This window comes from Rhinolophus ferrumequinum, chromosome 3 (genome assembly GCF_004115265.2).
Source record: "Rhinolophus ferrumequinum isolate MPI-CBG mRhiFer1 chromosome 3, mRhiFer1_v1.p, whole genome shotgun sequence".
Classification (NCBI taxonomy): domain Eukaryota; kingdom Metazoa; phylum Chordata; class Mammalia; order Chiroptera; family Rhinolophidae; genus Rhinolophus; species Rhinolophus ferrumequinum.
Window position 1 is genome coordinate 41,574,527 of NC_046286.1, and position 19,245 is coordinate 41,593,771.

The 19,245-nt window shown below is 38.7% G+C and overlaps 1 protein-coding gene across 1 annotated transcript in view; it reads right to left on the bottom strand.

Moving 5' to 3' along the window:
• Positions 1-420: 420 nt before the first annotated feature.
• UBE3D (ubiquitin protein ligase E3D) overlaps positions 421-19,245 on the bottom strand; it is a 133,122-nt gene continuing 114,297 nt past the window's right edge. Inside the window, exon 11 of the mRNA XM_033103297.1 lies at positions 421-1,919. Within this exon, the coding sequence (XP_032959188.1) occupies positions 1,899-1,919 (21 nt within the window). The 3' untranslated portion in view covers positions 421-1,898. The remainder of the gene's footprint in view (positions 1,920-19,245) is intronic.

Consider the following 19,245-nt stretch of genomic DNA (forward strand, 5'->3'; position numbering starts at 1 on the left):
AATGTCACCCCAAAACCTGCCACTTTGGCATAAGAATTCTTTTGAGCTAAAGACAATTGAGAACCAGCAGAGACAGGAAAAGCTTTTCACTTTCCTCTTAACAGCCTAAAAATAAAGTATAAATTGCCTCTTTTGTAAAGGAAATTTACATTTATAAAGGAAATTTACATTTGTAAAGGTGTCTCTGTACCAGGAAGAGAGCTAGTCCTGGAGACAACTGTTATCGTCTGAGAAACTCTTATCCGCAGAACAAGACAACTCTCAGGAACTACACATTTCTTCCCTTCACCCTCCTCTTATAACTGGTCTCTCCCAACCCAGAAGCCCAAACCTCCTTTTTTTTTTTTTTTTCGTTTAGCCTAAGATGGTATATAAACCTCAACCATCTGACCACTTCCTAGAGTCTCATTTCTCTGTGAAACTCCTGTGTGGATATATAATTAAACTTTTGTTGTTGTTGTTAGTGTGCTTTATGAGTTTGATTTGCAAGCCTCAGCCATTGAACATACGAGGGTGTAGGATAAAAGAATTTTTTTTTCCCAACAGCATAGGAGAGTCTCCCACAACATAGAATAATCTGGCCCAAAATGTAAATAGAGCCAAGGTTGAAAAACCCTGGTCTACACCGACAGATAGAAATCTAAAGCATGAAAAGTCAGCATGGTGTTTTGAGAGGTTAGTAGTTTAAGTGAAGCCAAACTAATTCTCCTTTATGGCTGTGCATCTTGGACATATTACTAAGAACTTGACTGTTTCAAACTGTGCTTAATAAAATGACTCTGCAGGATTAAACAGATGGATTGTATTCCTACGTCAGTCCACCAGCTACAGAATTAGGAGTGCTACACCACTGCCTTGTTGATAGGGCACCCGTTTTGGTTAAACTACAACGAAAAAGTTACGAAAGATTCACCAAATCATGATGCCACTGATACCTGTACTAAATTAGGAACTTAGAGGACAGAAAACTCAGGGTTTTTTGAATAAGGAGGTACTGGTGGCCTCTAGGCTAGGATTAACACCAACAGGCTTGATAATCAGCAAGTATCCTTGCAAATCCAAAGGCCATCCTGCTGAATGCGGAGTGGGAAAGGAGGATCTGCCTCTGCCTGGCTCCAATCCCAGCTTTGCTTCTACTGTGATTACAGGCAAGTCTCAAACCTTTCTGTAAAATCTGGAGCTGGCCTGTGCTCGGCAGGAGTCCCTCTAGCTTTATCATTCTCATTCCATGGTTTCCTCACCACCTGTCTTGGCATACAAGGATTATGACAACTCTGTAACAGGACTCCAGCGAGGCATATTGATTGATGTACCATAGTATTTGGTAAAGAAAATAAAGAACAAAAAGAATACATGCAGGTTTGCATACATGGGGAAACCTTTAATTGGATAAATCACTTGTTCGACAAACATTTATTTACTGAGCCTCTCCTCTGAATAAGGTATACAAAATTCTCTATTTTACGTTTTAAAATTTGTTTTAAATGAACTTGAGAAGTCCTTTGAAAGTTTATTTCCTAGGATTAATAGCAGTTACCATTCACTTCCATCAGGGGAAATCCCTCAGTGCATTCCACACAGGACAGATGGGTCTCCACTAGCTAACATCCTTCCGGGTGGTGTTGACACAGCCCATCCTATGTGAATATTCCTCTCTGTGGGAAAGAGAGACACAACGTCTATACCTACCTGAACTTACTACTGTGACTGTCTTCACACCCTTCACAGAAGTTAACTCTTCTCTTAGAGAATACGTGCAAACAAGTAACTCAAAACTTCAATGCAGGGCTGTCATTCTGTAGCTCTGGTTCTAGTCTCTATAATCACTGCCCACTGTTGCCAACTGCCAACCTCCAGTGAGCTCCATGCTGTGGACAGGAATGCTTCGGTTCCCACAGTTACATCTTCAAAAAGGCCACCTGGGAAAGGAAGAGAAACGCACAGTTCTTTACTTATATAACCGGATGAAACGGCTGAATGCATGTCAAATCAGAATCCAGTAAGTCTGGTCAATAAGAACGCACGCTGATCTAAAAAGAAAAAATGACTTCGTCTGGCCAGACCCTGCCATTTTATGGCAGAAGCCAATTAGTCCTTTTTCAAGAAACCATAGAGTAATTAAAATGATTCACATGCACTTTAAAGAAAATAAATAAATAAAAGTTTTAATTGACACTAAGTTGTGTTGCTGGGAAGTAATTCAGTTCTCTTTCCCATCGGTTCCAACAACTGTTTGGACCTTCTGCAAGCAGAGTTCTGTGTTCTAAAGATTCGTGGGCAATTACAGTTCTTTATCACCGTTGGTAATTATACCAGCCTCTCCTCAGGTCATGCTAATGCTTTTAATCACACTCAATTATATTTATTGTGCTTGTCAGCAGCAATTAATCTTAAAACTCAATGTCTTAAAAAATTTTAATTCATACAGGCCTACGTACAAAACATTTTCAGACTATTTAATAAGGCCCGGATCAAATGCATCTAATTTGCCAACACTTTTAAACAACAGAGAGACAAACATAATAAAGGCAATCATAAATGTTAAGAAAGCTTTAGCTGAGAGGTGATAATTGGGGACTGTGCCAATATCAGGAAGAGCGTGGGAGGTAGATTAGAGATAACGATGGAGAAGTGTGGGAGGGTGAAGAAGGTCCTATGCCTTTTTTGGGAGAAAGAGTGAGCAACCGAAGTAAAAGCATTCTACTCTTGGACAGTTTGTTCTTAAGTCCCCGAAAGCAGCCAAAGGAGGCATGTATTTTTGGAAGCCTGTTATGGGGACAGGAAAAAGGCAGAGTCATACAGGCCAGAAAGCATCTGCTTTATGTTGAGTAATTCAGAAGGACGTTACTCTTCATACAGTGCTGGTGAGATAGGCACCTGCTGAGTTTCCCCATCAACTCCCTGCTAAGTTTCCACATCAAGTTCTGCAAGAAGAACACCAGAGCTGAAGGAGCAGGCAAGGAAGAAAGGTGAAGATGCCTAAACAAAATGTAAACACGGATAACTGATACAGACCTCAAGGGCTTGTTGTGAAGACTGAATGAGATAATGGTCATGAAAATACATATTTCTCTCCCTGGCCTCTGAGACGGTTAACAGATATCAGGAGCCTATAAACATTTCAGATGAGAAGGGGCTGTTCAAGTGAGACCAGCTGGGCCATTCGGGAATGATGATAGACTTACAGAGGAAGGGAATTTAGGGGCTGTTGATTCTGACTTCTGTCCCACTGTCAACAGTGTCCCTGTCAAGTGACAGCTTCTACAAGAAGTTTACAGGGACCTTCCAAAGAAGACAGTGTCCCTGCTAATATCCAGAACGAGAAAGATGACAGATGAACATCAGTTATCTCTTTTTTCATTTTGAAAATTGCTATGTTATGGAGTATCCCAGGATATTCTACTCAGAAGAACAATGACACCGATAAATGTTATCATAAAGTGGTTAAGAACTTTAGCGCTGGAATCATACAGACTACTGGTTCTCAACTTGGGGCAATTTTGTCTGCCAGGCGACATTTGGCAAAGTCTGGAGATAATTCTGGTCACCACAGCTTGGGAGATGTTATTGCCACCTAGGGGGTAGAGGCTAGGATGCCGCTAAACATCCAATAATGCACAGGAAAACCGCTCCCCCCAACCCCCAAAGAATTATCAGCCTCCAAATGTCAATTGGAGATATTTTGACATAGGATTTTAGATTTAGGTCTCTCACTTACTAGCTGTGTGACCTTCAACAACAAGCTTGTTAGCCCCTCTCATCCTTTCCTCATCTGCAATATGGGAATTACAACTGGACCTGCCTGGAACCTGTGAAACACTGATAGTGTATAAAGCCTATTTTGACTCCTTTCATCCTCAGCATAGTTCTGTGGTTTAGATAAAGCAGGCATTTGAAATTTTGTTTTACAAATGAAGAAACAGAAGCTCGGAAAAATGAAGTGACTTGCTCAGGATACAAAGCTATGAAGTGTCAATGGTGGGCTTAGGAAGAAACTTGGATTCCTAATCCGTGATTTTCCCACTAGAACTTTACAGGTTAATGAGATAAAACTGCAGAGGTTTAGAGACTTTTAATCTTCATCACTGCTTCAAACATCAAAGATTTATGTTCTTTTGCATGCCTGTGAATATGGACTCAAGATGGAGAACAAATAAGAGGCTGAGCTGATTAAACTAAGTAACGCAAAATGGAGGCCCCTCAAAACAGCAAACTTTAAACCTTGACCCGATATGTCTTTTTTCATCTCTAGTTTTTATAGTTCCATCTGCCAAGTACATTATGTATTTTTTTTTGCAGGACTTAATAACACGAATCTGCAATCATCTCTGAGAACAGATAATGTATAATGCATTTTAGCTTTTTATTTAAAACACTGAGTTAACATTTTAAATGCTGATTTTGTGTTCCCTAGCTTTTACCCATGACAGGAAAATTTGCTTTCCCTAACTGCCATTTATTTTAAGAGAGGATAATTTTATTTTGTTCCACTACACTGAGAAATATCTCTGTATTTCATCTTTCTAGTTTTATTCCCAAAAGTAAAAGTTTTAAAGCTTTTCAGAGTCTATGAGTATAGCTACAGCTTCAGGCTCCATTGTTACATTACTGAAATATACAGTTACAAAAGTATAAATAATTATTAAACACTAGGGAAGACAGGACTCTTTCATGTGGGCTGTAAGGTGTGACCCTCTGTGTTCTGTGCACCTGAATTTGGACACTTGGGAATAGAAAGGGGGAGAAAGAGTGGAGACATCTAAAAATAATGTCTGTTTTGAGTCAGCATCTAAATATAGTCTTCTTAAACCACAATAAACAGGGCCAGGCTGATGTAATATCAGACCAAATGTTAAGTTTATTATGCTTCAATACATTTGCATAATAATGCTAAAGACTTTTTAATGTTCTTTTATTTTAGTTAACACATTTATATTATTAAATTCTAGTCCTCAACATAGATTTGGAATTTCAATCAATAAAAAGGTATGCTGTCAAGGCAGGCTGCACAAGATAAAATTAGCATATTAAAAAAAGGTACATAACTGCTTCAGGATATGCTAAACAAGACAGATAAAACTGTAAAATACTGGAAAATGTGAGTTTTATAATAATTGCAGACTTTAGAAAAAAAAAACTCTTTAGAATAAGTAGCATAGCCATACACAAAGGATCCTTTTGAAGGGTATTATAGACTTAAAAAAAAAAAGTATATAAAACTATGCCTCAAATATGCATTTTTGTCTAGGTATGGCTCATGTTCAAAGTTAGAATGCTTTTATGGCATAGAAAAGAGAGTTTATACTTTATATTATAAACTCCAGATTCGAGAATCAAACTTCATTTACAAAACAAAATAGACGTTTTGTAATATAGATATGAAAATGTTGTAATATAGATATACATTTAAAAATAAAACTACTTTTTCAAGCATTTATCAAATATATTTGACATCTTAAATAACACTGGGATTAAGTAATTTTTACTAACTCACTAATTTAGCATTGATCAGGCCCGTGTTGATGACACCTAGATTCAACTGTCGGAGTTGCATAAATAGTATACGATATTCCTCTTTCTGGAATGGCAAGCTGGCTTCATTCAATCATTAAGCATCTTCTATATGCCAGTGATTGTCCAGTCACAGAGTACGCAAAGAAGGCAAGTAGGGAGACAGTCAAGTCATGAGATGATTCTAACAAGATGCCAAAAGTTTAAGGCGATGCGTCACGCCTGCTGTTCTTGAGTTACAAAAGGAAATGAGATGTCTGAGGCAGTACCCTGAAAAGGTAATTATTACTCTAATTATGAACATTGCGTTGGCAAGGAGAGGCAATAAAACCTGATGGCACAGAGTGGCATATACTCCCCCGACCCCAGCTAAAAGACGCTGGCTTCCTAAATGAATTAGCAAGCAGGAAGCATGGAACAGAAGAAGAGAGAAGCAATACAGTGAGGAAGAAGTTTCTATCACTCTAAAATGACAACAATTATGTGTATACTTAACTGTGGACAGAAACACTAGATTAAGGGAACATCAGTACACCCTTCCAACTCTAGAGTTTCTGTACAAATTTTCTAACGGCCTTTAGAAAGTAGGGAAAAAGGAAGATAGCTGTCTGTAAATTAAACCTTTACCTTGTGTTTTCTCTAAGCCATGGGTGCACCGTGATAATTTACATATAAATAAAAAGCCTGTTTATTTTCATTTACCTGGGAACCAGTCAAGTTAAACACAGCTGGTGGACGTCTAGGTCAAAAGCCAGCGGTGTGTGAAGTACCAGAAGAGAGATGTGTGTGTGGGAGAAAGAGAAGAGGACTGATGCCTCGTCATCTCTAGATGGAGCTGAGAACACGAGCAAAAGGAACAGTTACTGGGTCTTGAAACTATTCTCCAACATAGTGAGTAAGTTCTACACATAAGCTTCTCATCACTTCTTTCAGAATAAATGGATTATGGAAAGTAATGTTGGCCTTGGACCGTACTGTTGTAACACCAGTGAACAAGCAGTTCTGAGGCAACCAACGAAACTCCCAGTTACATAAAGGAAATCCAGTAACTTTGCTAATGACCGCACACCCATGGGACATATGTTTGTATGACAGGATTCTTTAGGTGTTGCATAAAAATATACTGCCTCTAGCACAAAACCTATTTGTTAAAGGAAATAATTTTATGATACCAATATGAGTGGATGTTAACATGCATACTATACAACAGTGCCCCACCATAAATACCCTATCACTCGTAAATCAAAATGTCCTTTTTTATTTCTCATTCCTATGGAATATCTGCAGGAGGGAACTCAGCAGCAGCGCTGCACGACAGTGGTGTTTTGAAAATCACCACTGTGCTGCTGTAATGGCAACATGCCTCTGACCAAACAAGTTTATTCAGAAATAGTTACTAGAGTACAGAAATGAAGAAGTACTTTTCTACAGTATTCATTAATTGAAATATTTAGCAGCAACATTATTTTAACAAATAAAGTTTCATGGAAGCTATGCTCTCTTTCATCTATCTTTCTTGATGCTGAGAAGCATGATATATTTGGGATATCAGAGCAAGTAGAAATTCCAGGAGAAGACATGAACCCACATGGGGAATAAATAGCTGTCATCTAAACAGATTTAGTTCAGTGATATTTTTAAATTCCTATTTATTTGTAAATATTAATTCTTCTAACAGAGACATAACCACGGAAGGAACTTGCTTCATTTAGATAAAGGACTTTCTGCTTCACTGTCAAGGATGGAGGAGGGACTAGCTTGTGAAGTTGTGGCTGTGGATCCTACTTAGTTAACAGTGGGAAAGTGCCATGAAAACAGTAACACGATGCTATAATAATGGTCTAGGAGCCAGGACTATTTATTGCCTGAGTGAAAAACTCTGTGAAGCAGGAAGAAGAGCAAAGGCGATCGACCACACTTTTTAGGGAAAGGGCTAACGAGGGTTACAGCTGCCTTTGTAAACTGTCCCAGGCAATTTTACCTTATACCTGAACAGCCTTACTTCGGTTGCTTGGTATTCAATAAGTTCTTTACTGTAATTATTAAAACTCAGAGAAATCAAGATTTGTATTGCTTACTGCATTTTTTGTATTAGTAACTGATTTATTAATATTCTAATTATAGACAAAATTAGAAAACACAGAAAAGCACAACAAATAAAAATTTTGCAACTCCATTACTCTGTGATAACAACTATTAACATTTTGGATATATCTTTACAGATTTTTGTTTTCTATGAATAACTAAAATTTCTATGTAACTGCAAATTTTGTAATATATAGCTTCTTGTCAACCTAATAATATATTGTAGTTATCTTCCCATGACAATGCATGTTCTTCTACGATATTTTTATTGGCTGCATTATAGTCCACTATAGCTCTGAATCACTTAAGGAAAAAAGAAAAAAAAAGGACAAATGTATAACTTATTCAACCAGAAAACAAATTTGAGGTTTTTTGGGGGGACGGGGTAGTACTGACCGTTGGGCCCAAAGCACACTTTTGTGTCATGTAGCCTAGTGGTTTTCACGGACATTTCATGCCATTTCTCTGGCATCACTGGGGAATTTGTTAGGCAAATTCTTGTGCCCTGCTGTGGACCTGCTTATTCAGAAACTCTAGGGGTGGAGTGCAGCAATTGGTGTCATAGGAAGTCCTCTAGGTGATTCTAATACACACTGGAGTGTGAGAGCTATTGGTTTAGTCCAACCATTTTACATAGTAGCTGAGCAAACTTAGAGAAAGTAACTGACTTATTTACAGTGACACAGCTAATGAGAAGAGGCTCAAACATAGGCCTTCTAATTCCCAATCCAGTGATTTCATTTCTAAACCTGTACAAACTAAAGACATTGGCCCAGAAAGAAACAAATTATGTCCAGCCCTATTTCCTCATATTGATAAAGGAGGTCGGCCCCAACATCTATAAAAGGAGAGCTGGGTCCTGTTTATTAGTTATCTAGAGAGCGAAGCGGTCAAATATCTCAAACTGACCTATGGTGTAGAGTTATTCTGTAATGCGTTAAGTGAATAAATTTTTGTGTGTGGGTGGGGATGTGGAGACAGCTTCTTATATATCATGATGTGGTTTTCTTTTGTAAACGTAGGTAGTTACCTCGTATATCTCTGTAGCAAAATTATTTGATTAATTCTGGTAAAGAAAATTGTCACAAATCTGACTTCAAAATAAGGCTGCCATGATGGCACCAAAAGCTAGCAAAGAAACAAAAGCTGGCAAAGTAACAAAAACTATAGTTCTGCAAAATGTTACCACTGGGGGAAACTGGGCAAAGTGTACAAGGGATCTTCTATATTATTTCTCACAACTACAAGCGGATCTATAACTATTTCCGTAAAAATTTCAACTAAAAATCATGCTGTAATACTTGGCAAATGATCTTGTTTAGCTTACTTCAATCCAGTTACCTCTAGAGGTAGCTCTGAGATGCATTATCTAAAGTCTTGCTCACGTTGATGTTGTCTGGTCATCATATCACTAAGATCCATTTTCCTCAGTGGAATGACCCTGAGTAAGCCAGGAAGTTAACTTTGGAATGAGTCCTGAAGCAGATGGCTATAGTGAGATAGAATACCATTTATATTTAACATGGGTTGGGCTGACAGCCTAGCATTAAACACTTAGGTTACACACAACAGCACCTTAAATCTTAGGTGGAGTATGAAGTACTTATTCTAAATAGTCCACTAAGCATAATTCTTTTGCTTTTTTATTGCCCTGGTGTAAATAATCAGGAAAGATTCTGGCATTTTTTAAAACCCAAAATGCCATAGCAAATGCTTCAGACACATAAGAGGCACTCAATAAGTAGTATTTTTTTCAAACTGAATATGTTAGACTGAAACTCTATTTTTAATCTGAAAAGTAATATTACCTTATAAAGGATTTGGGGAGATAAGAAAAAAAAGAAACAAGTGCTATAATACCCTAACATACTTATTACTTGGGTCTATTGTCATGTAGCTGTACGATGCATTTTTTCATACTATGTTTTCCCGAAAATAAGACCTAGCCAGACCATCAGCTCTAACATATCTTTTGGAGCAAAAATTAGTATAAGACCTAGTCTTATTTTAATATAAAACCGGGTCTTACATAATATAATAGAATAGAATACCAGGTCTTATATTAATTTTTGCTCCAAAAGATGCATTAGAGCTGATGGTCTGGCTAGGTCTTGTTTTCGGGGAAACAGGGTAATTGTCCTCAAATTGTAAATGCGGAACTGAGTACAGAGAAGTCAAGAAACTTTTGCTCCTTGCTAAACACTCGTAAAACAAGGCTGGGGTTGCAGTCAGGTCTTTGTTTCTGAGCCTAGCGTTCATTTCATCATAAAAACTCCCTTCCATCTAATTATGGTGAGAGATAATTGCTATAGTAACTTCAGTTGAAGAAAGAATCCACACTATTCCAATTTGAAGCCAGATTTAGTAGCAGTTGGAATGATACAAGCACCCTATTTTTAAAGAAGAAAGTAGATTACTTCTTCTGGATTAGATGGAAGAAGGAGAGAGAAGAGACAGAATGGCAAATTAAGGCCCTTCTCATACGGAGAAAATAATTCTTTGGCTAGAAGAGACACCTTCTGGCAAATGAGGAGAACCAACAGGATAGATGGGACTGGCCTGATATCTCAGAAAGGAATTTTTGTCCGTAAGTTTAGAAAGCAGGAGGAATTATACTGGTACAGTTCAGTTAGTTCAGAAAAAAAGGTTATGACTTGGAATAATCAAATAACAGTTAAAGACTGGTGAGAAAAGGATCAAATTGTAACCAGATGGTTATTTTCCTTAGCCATTACTACTTAAGCATTACTTTGAAAAATGTAATATTTTTAAAAACATGCAAATCTTCAAAGGCAAACATGCTAATATATCCATTTTTAAATAAACACCATTTATTTCTTAAGCCTGTTTGGAGCTGCAGGAAATAAACAGGGATCATAAAACTGCAATTAATCTACTTATTTTAAAGGAGGGATAGGGACTGGTTTCCAAGGATTTAAAATGACAAAAGGAATAAATGCTTGTACCGACAGCAGAGACACACCGAAGAGGACGATGGTATGTGATGTTTTACCACAAGCCTCAGCGTTTTCACTTTAAGCCATACAAAAAGCAAAGAGGGACTCTTTTATACGGAACTGCCCATAGAGTTTCTCTATTTCAAGAACAGCTTAGGGTTTGGGACTGGCGAAGGGCATGCAGCAATCAAGGGCTCTCAGTGTTCAAAGTGTGAAGTTTACACCCAACATCTAAGCTCCATGAGAAGCCAGAAGAAATAAGGTGATATTAGGAAAGGTGCAGAAAGGCGAACTCTAATTGCTATGGAAAGACTAACTCTAATTGCTATGGGAAGTTGGAGATAGAGTATATGGAACATATACTACAGAGAGAAGTAAAAACAGGTTAGTGCGAGAAGACAACACTCTGTTACACAGCTATAGGCACGGGGAGAGCACAGATCAAGGCTCTGGATTAAAGGAAGGCTGAGGTCGAATCCCCTCCCTCATGCCTACAAGCTGGATGACCAATCAGAGCCCCAGCTCCCTCCAGTTCTGCTGACCAGTGACTGTGGGGATTCCTGATAAAGGACATACAGGGCCCAGCAGACCCTGGGACAACTGAGGCCCTCAATAAATGGAACTGCGTATTACTAATATAACAATATCTAAATGTTTTACGTATTTTAAATATTGCTACAGATGCCTCTTTTTATTCTGTCGGCTGTTCATCAATGAATTCTTGTTTAATTATTCATCAATGAATTCTTGTTTAATTATTCTTAAAAGAAGAAGCACAAATGACTTGCATGTATAAAATAGCTAAAGCTTAAATAAGGGTTTCTTTTGCTTACACTACCCTAAGTAACAATAACACCTACCAGTTATCAGGTACTGAAATTGTAGACACTGCATCTGAAAAAAAACTGCAAACCTAAAGCATTTGCAAATATAAGAATGTAGGTGACTCAGTGTAAAATACCACCTGCTACTTGAAACGGAACCTGAGCCCAGAGGCCACTGATAGGACCGTGTAGGGGGGCCCCGAAGGTGTATAATGGATCGTACTCCTAGGGGTTCAAACTGGCATATTGACTTCATCCATTCCTTAGAAATTCAGCTCTGAATCTGGGATTTCTGTCTAAAACCTTGGGTCTTTAATACATGATACTATTTGGCGGAATTTACAATGATTTGACTCTTCATAAATATAAATACATCCAATGTGTATCATAATATTAACTAGAAAGAAATGTCTGACTGATTATTCATCAAGATACTCTGTAAAACAGTATGAATGAATAGGTGCCTATATAACTACTCAATCATTAGTGTATTACCACGTGGACAGGACTTTTCTAGCTACTGGAGCATTGAATACTTGGAAGTGACCAAAGCTCAACTATATTTCCTTGGGAAATACCAGCATCCTATGAAATCAGCTAACTGCCATAAAATGCTGGCCTGTAGTTCACTGAGACCAGGATATTGCCCTCTTTCCACAGAAATGCAAGTTCTATGAGTTGGCATCACTGATGGACTGACTGAAGGATTTGCATATTTCAGTGCAAGTCAGAACTGGCACATTATACAGCTGAAAGAGGCAGCCTGGCTTAGGAGAAAGAACATGTGTACTTTCCAGAGACAGCAGGATCCGAAAATTTTCAAATATTAACATTTTCTCTAATAAAAAGAATGGTATAATAAATCCGCAATTATTACCCAGAAACAATAATTACCAACTTATGACCATTTTTGTTTCATCCAAATCCCTGCCCCAGAACTCTTCTGAAGCAAATCCCAGACATATTATTTTGTATATAATTCATTATGCACCTCTAAAAGGGGACCACTATAAAAACAAAACCACAATGCCATGATCACCTCTAAAGTCTTCATCAGAATTCCTTAATATAATCAAATATCCAGTCAGTAATCCAACTTCCCTAACTAGCTCATAAAATATTTTAACAGTGGGAGTTTGTTCAAATCAGAATCCAAATATGGACCAAGTATTAGGATTGATTCATATATTTTAAATTTCTTTTAAATCGTAAGTTCCTCTTTTCTCCTTTTTCCTTCCATTGATTTTAACGTGTTAAAGTAATCAGATTTTTTGTCCAGTAGAATTTCTCATAGACTGGAATGTGTTGATTGCTTTAGTGTCATTATGAACTAATGAATTTAAATGCTTTAATCCACATTATTCTTACTCATACTCAAATCATCCCGTCTTTGTCAGTGAGAAGCTCTTCAACTTGGAGCCTAAGTCCTATTGACATGATCCTAGTAGTTTATATTAGTATTTTTCCTTTCTTTCTGGTACAACACGATTCAGCCTCATCTTATATATTTCTTATTCCCAACATGGAATCAGTCATTTTCCCAAGGAGCCTGGAGCCTTTAATGTGGAATAGTATTTAGAGATCACATCTAGAGATTGCCTTACTGCTTACAAAGCCCTTTGGACATGTTACCTCATGTATACACATATGAGCCACACCCTCTGGGGGTAACCATGATCCCTTTTCAAACTGCAGTGAGAAATCACCCTGCACGAAGTACCCTCATATCTTATTCAGAAGCCAGGTCCTAAACTATTCAGAGATGAATCTTTTTGTCTGGTTAGCTAAAGAGGACAAGTTAGAAAAACCCAACTTTAGCAAAAAATTATTTTGTTGGACAGGAACTAAAAGCAAAAAAAGCCCTTTTTTGCATTGGAATTAAGAGGAAATAACTAAGTTCTGTTTTATTATACGATTCTCTTTACTAGGAATATATTAATATTTGAAAATTTTTCATACTTTACAAACAAAGGCAGTTAAGTGCCCTGCAGATGGTTAGTGTCATGAGTTAACTGGCAGAAGTTTAGAGAGGGCAAGATGGCTGCTGGAGATCACCGGACTTGAGTGAGGAAACTCTTGCTGGGTTTTTTTATAGGCTTGTGAGAATGAAAACATTAGTATCCTACTGATACAACTTGCCCCCAACATTTTTCTCTCCATGTTTGTTTATTAGCATCCCACTAATGTTATGAACCGAGGGTGAATGAGAAAAGAAATGCGATTGTATATGCTTGTCTCACACTGGGTATTTGTCCAAAATTGCTTACCCGAGGGACTCCCATCGTAGCCCTTTTCCATTCATTTCTCATTCACCTTAGAAAGATGAAAGAAAGCCTCAAGGAAATTTGGGGAAATTTAAAATAATGTGTTTTTTTTCTTTTCAAAGAATTTTTTTAGCCCTAAATAAATGGAAAATAGAAAACATCTCTCAAAAGTGTCTAGAGGCCTTATCGTTAAACATACCGAACAGAATAGTTCTGAGAGCGCAGCAGACTCAATGGAATACTTGTTTATGTTCACAGCCTTTTAGTAATTTAGGTGTGCTAAAGACATCTGACACAATATTTGAGTTTCAAATTTACTCCATGCCCCATCAAAACATAGTACACTTTCTCTCATGGCTTTGTAACTTGGAAAAGTTATTGTCCTTACTCTCATCAGGTCAAAACTTAGGTTTCTGTGTCTCCTTTCAGAAGTTCTCTAATCCTGAAGATAGGATCTCACATTTTGCTGTGAAGGATCCCTGGATATTTAATGTTAATTTTGCAGCTCACCAGTCATTCATTCAGACCCCATTTAAGCAGGTGGATGAAGGCTGTGGTAGGATCCCCAGACACCAGTGTGGGGGTGTGGGGAAGAGATGGCCTATTTGGGGCCAGTCGCAGACATTGGTGTATCTGATACAATCCTTGACCAACAAGGGGAAGAGGAAGCCCCATGTTACAGATGAAGAAACTAAGGCAGGAAGGCCAGGTTATTGTATCATGCTGTCTCTGGAAAGTACATATGTTCTTTCTCCTAAGCCAGGCTGCCTCTTTCAGCTGTATAATGTGCCAGTTCTGACTTGCACTGAAATATGCAAGTCCTTCAGTCAGTCCATCAGTGATGCCAACTCATAGAACCTGCATTTCTGTGGAAAGAGGGCAATATCTTGGTCTCAGTGAACTACAGGCCAGCATTTTATGGCAGTTAGCTGATTTCATAGGATGCTGGTGTTTCCCAAGGAAATATAGTCGAGCTTTGGTCACTTCCAAGTATTCAATGCTCCAGTAGCTAGAAAAGTCCTGTCCACGTGGTAATACACTAATGATTGAGTGGTTATATAGGCACCTATTCATTCGTACCGTTTTACAGAGTATCTTGATGAATAATCAGTCAGACATTTCTTTGTAGTTAATGGCACGATACACATTGGATGTATTTATATTTATGACGAGTCAAATCATTGTAAATTCCGCCAAATAGTATCATGTATTAAAGACCCAAAGTTTTAGACAGAAATCCCAGATTCAGAGCTGAATTTCTAAGGAATGGATGAAGTCAATATGCCAGTTTGAACCCCTAGGAGTACGACTCATTATACACCTTCGGGGTCCCCCTACACGGTCCTATCAGTGGCCTCTGGGCTCAGGTTCCGTTTCAAGTAGCAGGTGGTATTTTACACTGAGTCATCTACATTCTTATATTTGCAAATGCTTTAGGTTTGCAGTTTCTGTTATCATATGGAAAAAAGAGTCTTTCAAAATAGAGAACTTAATTTTCTTTAAGACATTTCTTTATGAGTAAAAGAGAAACACTTCCAGAAAAAGGCTCACTAATAAATTCTGTTAGGCATGGAATTTTAAAGGTGACTCACTGCCTTGTGTGGGACAGGTCCCTGCTGCTAATTTGTTTGTCAAAGCTATGGAAGGAAGAGGCAGGGCGTATTGCTGTGTAGAGCCTGTGGGCACTGGAAGGCTATCTCAAATAACAGTAGTTCTGTATACTTGTCTGGCTATTAGGACTATTTCTCACCTCACTAAAGGAAAATAACACTGTAACCATATAGCATGTTTGAAAACGGAAAAAAACATCAGAAAGGCATGTTTCACAGCAGTTTTGATAATTTAGACCACATTTATTCAGATGGCAAAAGGTTTCTCAGTCCTTGAGGAACAGCTGCGGGTTCCTATAAAACTTGAATCTGTTAGTGGGGTGTAGGGGGGTGCAGATGTAATGGGAACTCCTACGAAACAACCATAAAAGGACTTAGTATGTTACAAGTGAAGATAAGTCACAAAAAAACCACCTGACAAGGCGCTCAATATCTATTATCATCAGGGAAATGTAAACAAAAATCATAATGTGATATCTACCAGAATAGCTAAAAGACAAAAAGATTGATAAGACCAAATGGTGACATTGTTGCTGGTAGTATGGAACAACTGCAAGGCTCACATAGTTGTGTACATGGGAGTGTAAAATGGCATACCACTTTGTAGAAGTGTTTTGCAGTTTGTTAAAAGTTACACATACATCTACCCTACAACCCAATAATTCCTCCTAGATATTTACTGAGAGAAATGAAAACATGTCCACCAAAAGACTTTATCAGAATATTTATAGCATCCTTACTCCAAATAGCCCTAAATCAGAAACAGCCTAAGTATCCATCCACAGCCAACGATATTAACAAATTGTGGTATATTCATACAACGGAACACTATTCTGCAATAAAATGTTAAATGCAATGACATGGAGAAGTAGCAAACACATTACGTTACGTGAGAGAGACCAGACGAAAACAGAGTACACACTATATGATTTAATTTAGACAAAGTCCAAACATGGGCAGAATGAATCTATGATCATAGAAATTAGAGACAGTGGTTTTGGGAATTAATGAAAAGGTCTGAAAGGAACTTTGGAGGAATGGAAATGAACTATATCTTCTCTTTTGGTGGTAGTTCCATGGGTGCATATCAATGTTTCTCAACCAGGAGTGATTTTGCTTCCCAGGGGACATTGGCAATGTCTGGAGACACTTTTGACTGTCATGACCAGGGGGATGATGCTGCCATCCAATGGGTAGAGGCCAGGGATAAACAGGACAGGTCCCTACAACAAAGAATTATCTAGTGCAAAATGTCAATAGTGCTAAGGCTGAGAAACCTAGTGTACATACAATCGTTAAAAACTCATCAAAATGAACAATTAAGTTCTGCACATTTTATTGAATGTTAACTATTACCAAAAGTAAGAAGGAAAGAAAGAGAATTCAACAACCCCTCTCTTCTTCCCAAAGTATAGTTGAAGGAGAATATTGGGGGGAAAAATAAAACCAATTCATATCTCACTTGTACGAGTTCAACTGTCTAATAAGTGCATTTCACATCCAAGTCATGCTCAATTAATGTTCCCTGAAATAAAAAATATCAGGGGAACTTCCAGTTTTTGATCTCACATGTAAGGAGCTTGGAAGTTGCCACTCCATCCTAACAAGTAAGCTGAACAGACTGAAAAAGTCAACTCCTCTTGGATCCATGAGAGAGAGGAAGACACAGGTAAAACCAAGGGGAGAGACAGGAGAATACAGGGAGTCCTGGCTTATGGGAGCAGAACCCCCTGTGAGAAGGAGTGCTGAGCTGAAAACCCTAAACTGTAACCGAGAAATTGCTGGAGCCTCAGTGCAGACAAGTCTAAGAGTTAAAAACTGGAGGGGCATCCAGTCTTAATGGACCCCACAATTTACCTCCAGGGGTTCTATCAGGTTCTTATAGTAGATATGGGAGAAAAATCCCCTTGTGCTTCTGGCAGGGGGACAGGAAAAGGAACCATTTTGAAATACGAATACTTTGTTCCTCCTAAGGAGATCTGCCCTCAAGTGAAACTAGTTAACCAAAGCCTAACCTGTTGGGGTATTATCAGGGCCTAACTGATCTGGGGGAAAGGAAACAGCCAACTCCAGCACACTATAGCCACCCTGTTCCCCCTCAAGAGGGAGGAAAAATAAAACAAAAACTTTTTTTAACCGAAAACTTGACTTATAAAATGTTAAAAAAAAAAAAAAAAAATGGGAGGAAAGATGGGTGGGGTAAGTCATCTCAGTAAGTGTCCTTTCAAGCAAGTTCTTCCTATCTGCCCTTCTTCCACTTACATAACTCACACCCGGACTACTGTTCTTAAAAAATTCCTGAAGGAATTAAATTTTGACCTCAGGGAAAGGCTTAAACAGTTCAGTGCACAGACAGTCCTGGGGCGATAAAGCAGAATGGGAGTGGGGGCCAAGCGGAGCCTGGCGCAGGCTGAAGGTGAGTCAGCCCAGCTCCCCAGGGAGCCTCCGCACTCGCTCAGCCATCCTGGGAATGCCACACTCTTTCTGGGCCCAATGCTCTGTGCTCAACTCATGCACAGAGCCTGAGGCAGCCACAGGACACAGGCGCCAGCTGGGTGAGTGTGGACTTCAAAGGGGCTTCCCTTTGTCCCACAGATCACAGTCACAATCTGGCAACTGATTTCTATGGTTTTCTCTGAATTTCAGAGGACATTTCTGGAACAAAGTAAAAAGCCGTTCCTAAGGGGAGAGAAAAATGGATTCTAAAATGTAATGCCATGAACTAGTTGGTGGTGCAGGTACTATTAACTCTGATATTGGCAGAAAACAAGTAGCTCACGACTTTGGTTACTAATGTTGAATTTCATAAACATTTTTTCCTTGGGGGAATCTGAACTGTGTAATTCAGCCTTTCTGCCAGTGATTTTCAGGCCTTCTCTAATGCTTACAGTGGTACCCAGAATACATTCTCTGCTAAGCCTGGAGGCAGCCCTGAGTCAGCTTTTCCCATTTCCTACACACTCAAACCATTCAAGAGAGGTTATTCAGAAATGCCTCTGGAGGAGAGGCTGCAGAGCTCCTTTCACATTCTAGCCTTCTCCCCAGCCAAGAACTTCTTCCTTAAGTTTAAATTAACTGAATTTTAACACAAGCACTCACATCTGCTTTTTTTCCCTTTATGTAGGAGTAGCTGCTTCAATTTCGGGTGGGGAAAACTAGAACGCACAAGTTATAAAAATTACCCATGAAAACTTGGCCACTCACTCACTCTCAGAAGCCTAACGTTCTATACTTGTCTCTAACCTTCACACTAATTCTCCAGGATGTGAGGTCTGTGAGCAATGAAGCCCATTAGCTAAATTCTTTTGGAAACCTGACAGCCTCACACTGTGCAGTTGTTCCTGTGGGCACATCTGCTGCACAGTAGGGAAATGAAATTGGATGCAATCCTTCCCCCACTTCCCAACTTGCCTGTTTAAAATGATACTGAGTTTTAGAAGTGGTGGGCGGCGGACAAGAAAGACACCTTACGCTTTGGTCACCATCTTCAATACAGGCAAACACTTCCGCTTCATTATAATTAACACTGGAAATGATGATTCCAGAGAGCTCAGAGTAGGACTCAAGAAAAGAGACAAAGCACCAGTGAATTTTAATTCCTAATCCCATGCATGTGACACAGCTCCCTGGTATGGCCCGCAACCCTTGCTCATGTATACAGACACTGAGAAGGGGGACCACTTGCCTCCTCTGGCTGACATATGGTGTTTCAGTTTTCCCAGTAAAAACGATTCTCATCCACCCATCTCTACTTGCCAAAACAACCAAACATGCGTGTGGAATGGTGATGTCTTATCCAAATCCCTGTATATCCCTCCCTGAGGTCTTGCACAAAGGAGGTTTTCAATAAATATTTGTTTGTTGGAATGAATAAATGATTGAATTAATATATTACGTAACTAGAATCTAGGTTTAGTACTTTTCTTTGGGGTGTCAAACATAATGTTTTATAATAAAGTGGAGCTAAAAAGAGATTGGGAACTTTGATACTTTC